This window comes from Syngnathus leptorhynchus, chromosome 4, assembly GCF_054491065.1.
Source record: "Syngnathus leptorhynchus isolate UIUO chromosome 4, UIUO_Slep, whole genome shotgun sequence".
In the NCBI taxonomy this organism is placed as follows: domain Eukaryota; kingdom Metazoa; phylum Chordata; class Actinopteri; order Syngnathiformes; family Syngnathidae; genus Syngnathus; species Syngnathus leptorhynchus.
Window position 1 is genome coordinate 18,152,519 of NC_141198.1, and position 7,052 is coordinate 18,159,570.

The 7,052-nt window shown below is 42.1% G+C and overlaps 1 protein-coding gene across 1 annotated transcript; it reads right to left on the minus strand.

Moving 5' to 3' along the window:
- On the minus strand, positions 1 to 1,059 carry cox7c (cytochrome c oxidase subunit 7C). Its single transcript, XM_085910141.1, has 3 exons — positions 851 to 1,059; positions 211 to 340; positions 1 to 84 (listed from the first exon to the last, which is right to left on the minus strand). Exons 1-2 carry the CDS (start codon positions 923 to 925, stop codon positions 224 to 226), a joined length of 192 nt encoding a protein of 63 aa, XP_085766267.1. The 5' UTR covers positions 926 to 1,059; the 3' UTR covers positions 1 to 84; positions 211 to 223.
- Positions 1,060 to 7,052: the final 5,993 nt, after the last annotated feature.

Sequence of the window (7,052 nt, forward strand, 5' to 3'; positions counted from 1 at the left end):
TCATATTTGAGCGAATTTTATTTACATAAACTGTTAAGTTAGTCCCAATGTTCTGCACATGTAGAAGAAGTCTGATGACCAAACCTGCAAAGAGAAGAAAAAGAATGAGTAAATACACTTGATGATAACATATTGGTTTGTCATCAATCATAAAAGTGCAAGAGCACTACATCGTTGACATTTTGCCAAAGACAAAGAACCAATAATTACCTCTGAAGACATTTTACTTCTTCAGGATCTGGTGTCTGACGACAAGAAAGGGGAATGAAAAGCCGCTGCCAAAGAACAGCACCATCATTCCCAGCAGACGCCACTTATTTTGCACAGAAAAGGGAAGGTTCTGTACAAAACACAAAAGGAGTTCAAACCTTGCCATGGAATGACAAGTGCAAAACAAATACAGTGCACCTAGCAAGCTGCCCGTGATAGTAAGACATATTACATCCTAATTGATTTGTTGATAACTAAAACACAAACGTGTAGAGGAATGTTTAGAAATATCTGTTAGATTTGGTCCACTGACAATTTCGTAGTACGTACAGTACGAGTCAAACGTCAACTAGCTTTAGCCACGAAGCTAACGCTAACTGCACGTAGCCTGAGCAAGAGCAATCGTTGACCGCATTCATAACAACTTCCGATACTACATTTACAGAAATAACTGTTATTTACACGGCACCATTTGTAGTCGCTTCTGCTTTGTGAAATTCGAATTCATAATGTTGAGAAGGTGACGGCATTGACCTCCAGGTTAGCTTAGCAATTAAGGTCCGGACATAAGACTAGGCCGCGATTTCCAACACACCACATTGAACCTTCTACTTTTGCTTCAATCCGTTGTTTTTTTTACCTGTCCTGGTCCTTCGGCATAATGCGAAGAACGCACAGCAGACGTTGTGAATCGCCTTACAGCTTGTCCCAGCATGGTGATGGTGATGTGTTGATTGGAGTCCTTACGTTGCTTTGCGTTGCGTTGCGGCTAACTGGCTGCGACCTTCTGCTTTCTCCGCTATGGAGAGCGCTCGCGCGGCGCAAAGCATGCTGGGAAACGCGGACGCTCATGGGAAATGTAGTTTCAATTGGGATAGTCGCACTTCCCTTTGGGATGGATGCATTACTTCGAGGTAATTGAACGCCTACTTAAGAAGTAGGGAAAAATGAAGAATGGAAAATATTTAAAAGTAACATTTTTTAAAAAATTATTTTTCACTACCTGCAGTTTGGCAGATAGTGAACAATTCTTTTGTTTTCTTTCCAAATGAGCAGATTTCAAATTGTGTCAAAGGAATATTTTGGGATGGTGTGGATATACAAATTCATGAGTTTAAAGAATGACTAGGCTATTTATTTTGGTATTTTATTTTTCTTTGTACTACATGCATACACATCCTTACTTAAGGGAAAGGGCCTTGGCAGTACTCAGCAAGCAGCCCAACCGGATCCTGCTCGATGAGTCCCAGCTACTTTGCCATAACTGCAAGATAGGATGCTTATCAGCTAAAAAAAAAAAAAAAAGATCAGTGGCCATTTCTGTCAAATTGAGAGATTTCAATTGAGACAAGCTTGCCTGCTTTTTGTCCTTGTATACAGCCAGATCTTCATTAACTTGTACATTTAGTTCATATTGAAGCTCATTTATTTGCTCTTGGAATAAAAAATGTATTAAAAAGAAGTCCCGTCTTGAAAGGGCATCAAAGAAGATCAATTGTTGATTTGAGTAAAAGTTCTCATTTCATAGCCATCCATCACACCATTGAGAACACGCCATAAGTGAGATAGCCAAAATGGGTCAAACGTTATTTCTTTTCCTGCATACTGCCATGTTTCTGCTCGATTGTTCCTAGTGCTTAGATTAAAAAAAAAAAAAAAAGTTTAGCTGCTGTTGAGTTATTTGAATTGACCTATAGATGGCTATTCTGTTTTACTTTTCATTTTTTTTGTTGAAGCTTATTGGATTTGTGTGCTTTTTCAGCAGTCATGTAGGTAGAAAGAAAATGTGAACAAACAGCCTAATGCAAATAATCAAACAACGCTGTCACCTCAAATAATAACCTGCATCATCATTTAGCACTTCCAATTAGCATTGAACTGATGTTACCTTGATCCTGTCACAGCAGTAAACAAACCTTTAATGAGGCATCCACACTGCATAATTTCATAGGCCGCGTTCATAATCACAGTGCGTGTAAAATTACTCGTTGGATTCACACAGTCATTAGAAAACAAAATATCAGCATATGCCATAAATACTTACTGCAATTGGATTTTAATATTCCGACAGTGGGCTGTGATCGAGAGCAGGCTGAAGTGGCGAGGTAAACAACCTGGCTCAAACAGTGAGATGGATAATGATAATCAATAAGGACAACAGAGAGGACAGTTCATTTAATGCCTGGCTTGAAAGGTGATCTTGCATAATTGCCAGCCATGGGGCTCCATTTAGATGATTACAGTGTCTCAAGGTACACAAAGAAAAGGGAATCCTCCAAATTTGCAAAAAGAAATCAGTCCATTGTCAAACTAATTTGAGATGATGCTTTCCTCGGTAGGTCCGCGTGAGACTCTGTCAGAAAAAAAACAATGGATGCAATTTATAGAAACTGAAACAACCTCGCGGCCGGCAGCTAAATCACCAGGGGACTTCATTGCATGCACACTGCACTGGGATTTGACATGAATCTCTATTGTGGATTAACAGGGGGGCGCATCTGAGCGAGTCTATGCCCTTTCCTCTTCCAGGTGAGTGAGGCTTCTTAAAATAGCAGAACCTTGATAAAAGTTGATGATCCCTGCAGGCCTCTAAAGCACAATGTTACTACAGTGAGCGCTTTCAATGACATCAAAGTATTTGGACACACTGCATTGATATGCATTTCTATATAAGCACTAAATCTCCCAAATGTTCTTCTTTCACCCACTCAGCAAGAAAAGTTGCTTTTTTTTTTTATAAAATAATCTTCAGATGAAAACAAGCTTTTATTGTGAAGTTTGTTATTTTCAGTCATGTTCGGCGACATGGCTTGTTTTGTGGCAGGCCTGATGGGCCTTGCTTTCTTCATGAAAGAAAACAAAGAGCTCAGAAAAGTCAAAACAAAATGTCTTTGGTAGTGTTATATCATAATAAAGTGTGAGCTGCCAAATCATTCTGTCATGTTGTTGACTCACTCCGAGCTGACTGAGAACTTCATGAGAGCCACAAGACAATTCTGTGACACAAAAACTTTGAGCCAAGGAAATTAAAAGAAACTTCCTTTTACAAGGGTCACTCAGTCTTCAATGTCTTTTTTTTTTTTTTTTTTAGCTGTCCCACTTTTTCTCTCAAACCGCTTTGACTCTATTACATGTGAGAGCCATTCTGCCTCACCCTTGAGGATTTCAAAAACTTCAAAAAGGTGCCAGGGAAAAATAATGTCTTTTTTTTTTTCCCCCAGTTTTACAAAACATTGGTGCCTTGAGCATTCCTTTTGCTCTTTTCTTTTTCAAAGTGAGAAACGAACAAAATTTGCCGTGACAAATGACAATAGTTACAGTAGAGGCGAAAAACTTCTCACGAAAGGGAATCACTGGAGGAGAACACCGGGAACGTGTCTTGGCGTTACTTTGCATGCTCGCTTACATGTCAGGTGTTATTCCATGGAGATGCTAATCAATTGGATGTTTCTACAGCCTTTGCGACTGCCGCACGACTTTCTAGCTGTCTTGGGATTTCTCAGTCAGCACCTGGCCAAGATTGATGGGGCGTGTTAGATAAGATGATGGTGTTTTCAGCAGCGAGTGAACTGCAGTAGCACTGGATCTAATTGCTTGTGACTTGTGTCTTTATAGAGCAATCTTGATGTACCCTGTACTCCTGCAACAATTGCAAAGCACTCTGCTCCGTCTGGAAAGAGCGAGACTATTGCCAGTAGGACACGCATTCAAGGCTCTGTATCTGTGCCTAGTGCAAGTCTAGTGCAAGTTAGGGCGTAAATCTGCACAAGCATGCGCCAGAGTCATTTAGGTATTATTTGGGACGCGCAGAGTTTGCGTTGTTGTGGGCGTGAACACGGCCGACTTTTGGTCACAGCAGCTACTCTCGTCCCCCGTTTAAAATCGCCACGCTCACGCTTCTGAGAAGCAGAAACCCATTAGCTGGAAATTGGGCAATTTACGTTGAGTTGGGAAAGCACATTGGTGCCGTCAATTAGTCTCTTGAAGACTGCCTTCAAATCTGATATCTCACAGCAGTACTGTTTCATTCACCAGACATAATGATTGAAGTAACATGCTCGTGCTTTTGCAATTACCACGACATGACTTGCAATTTCCTTGTTTTACATGAAAGAGAACATCATATACCTATCCGCCAATAATATCATGTGAAATCTTTCCATTTAATTCATTCACTGTTCCATATGTGTGTGCTTAATGTGTTTGAAACAGCTCTTGTATTTGTTGATCCCAAGTAGTCCATTGAAGATGAGCTCCTGCTTGAGCACCCTGTCAAGCATGAGACAAGGCCACAAAGCCACCTGTCAGTTGGCGCTTATGCAGAGCTCCGGGCTGACCAAGGACTGACCGGGAGCATCTGCGCCAATGTTTGTGTCTAATACGCTAATGAGAGCCGTCAAGCTGTCGTATCCGTCGCCGTCGCTCTTCCTCGCTAACAATGGCTCCTTCCGTTTGGCTGTCGTGAGTGACATTGAAAGAACACGCAGCCGCGAGAAAACAAGCATGTGCCAACAAAATGCTGACAAGGACATTAAAACTGCACGCAAATGAAATAAACAGATGATAGAGAGTTGTTTTCTTGAGGAATTTCCCATCATTGCGTTTCAGCAGTGGGTTTCTAAAGGTGACACTTTTTTTTTTTCCACTCTACTGAGAGGAGCCCAACAACATCAAAGGACGAAATGTAGCTTGAAAAAAATAAATGGAAAAAAACCCCACATTCATCTGCTTCAAACAAAGCACACAAACATCAAGGTCAATCATTGCGATTGCTCGAAAATAACATTCGTATCTGTCAGGAATTTGATTTAGCCTTATGATGCTATTCCATTTGTTGACATATATTTCTTAGAAATACACATTTAGGATTTATGCTATTCCTCTGTTTTTCAAAGCGACAATTTCAGATTAAAGAACAATCGTTTTTTTTTCAGTGCTCAGAACCGATTCATGGTATTTCCATTCATTTCAAATGGGAATGATGATTTGGTACCATTGTCTATAGATTTCCCAAATAAGAGAATAGGAAAGACAATGCTACTCCCATCTGAATGGGAAATTTCAAAAGCACACTCTCCATTGATGCCATCTGCCACACTGCCCCCCCCCCCCCCCCCCACACACAAAAAAAGAGCAGCGCGCACCAGTGAAAGGCCAACACATTGTGAGGATGCTTCACTTCTGTCATCCAGCCAAGCAAGCATCCATCAAAACCACTCCGCCTCCTCTCATCTCACTTTACATGCTCCCGCAGTATCCTGGGTTTTGTCTGACCTTGTTTCACTCTACGTTGTAAACAGCAAAAAAAGAACACATCTTGAAACAGAAGGTTGAGAAAAGTGGCTTGTGGATGAAGGCTGAAATGCTTTCAGTCAACTTTGAACATGTAGTCGATTACACGGGACAATCAGCGCCATCAATTGGAGCTAGTCCTGTGCCTTTCCATTTAGGGAAAATAAGATAAGGAAGAAAACACAATTACATTCCAATGTCCTAGCCGCCTAATTGCTTTAACAGCAACGCTTCAAAGTCAATTTGCATGGAAAGTATTTGCGTGCAAAATATGCATATTAGCACCGCGTCAGTCTCAGCCAGCTCCTTCCTATTGGGATCCCGTCGCTTAAGGCTCCATCGACATCTCTTAAAGGACAATTCGCTAATACGTATGTGGGGTACTTCAGAACCTCATTTCTCTCAGTGTAGTCTTCAAAAGCTTTTATTCGTTTTAGTTAAAAGACGCAACTCTGTGTTGATTCGGGCGGTTTGAATTAGGCAGAGATGAATGGCCAGATTAAAGTCAAAAGGATGAAACAACTGTCCTCTCCAACACTCCCTTGACTTCACACAACTTGTTTTGTTTTTCAACTTCAATGACTGTTTGGCTGCGCAAGGCAAACTTGCCACTCTGCTGTTTCACGGTCCAGCCCAGCCCAGCCCAGCCCAGCCCAGCCCGGCCCAGCCCAGCCCGGCCCAGCCCAGCCCAGCCCAGCCCAGCCCAGCCCAGCCCAGCCCAGCCCAGCCCAGCCCAGCCCAGCAGGCAGCTGTAAACACAAAGCTCCCAGGGTCATGCAGTTAGCGGTGAAAAGCCAACATTCGGTACATGATGAAACACCATGATGTAACTTGACAGGGCGAAAAAGCAAAATATGGAGAGTCTTTATCATTGGAATGGACGAGAGAGAGCTTGAAAAGTTTTCCCATCATTCCTAAAAAGTGAAGCATGGAGAGCCTCTGTCACCAAAATGCAAACAGCTAAGTTACAAGTGCTAAGTTGTCTTTTATTTGATATCCTGTATCGCTGATAAGTAAAGAAAAAGTGTTGTTTTTCAACTACTTCTGTCAAATGAGAGAAGGAGGCCATGCAGAAAAACTCAAATGATCAATATGCAACCCCGCTGGGTTGTCAACATCCCATGATCAGAGCAGGTGGGAGCTTTGGTTCATTGGAGACCTCCAGCCTGCCAGCAAACTGACAGATCTCTCTTTTTTTTTTTAAGCAGCAGAGAAAGAACTCATTATCAGTGTAAAAGTGGGATGAAGCGAGACACAGGTGGCACGGTCACACACCTGCTCTGGCGGGACATTTTGACCCGCTCGCATTGTTTAGCCTGCTTTGGAACGCTCCAAGCTCTTAACATATGGCGGGGACAGGTGCAGCAGAGGCCATGTAAGTAAAAAGCATCTGTGTTGGCTTCTCTCTGCCCCTCTAATGATGCTTGGATGACATCAGAGGTGCTCATGACTCTTGCAGCGGCTTCCGGTGGGATAGATTTCACAAACACTCCAATGCTGGCAGCTTTTTATTTTTTTTTTCCTTTCAATAACGGACAATGAAATGTCAT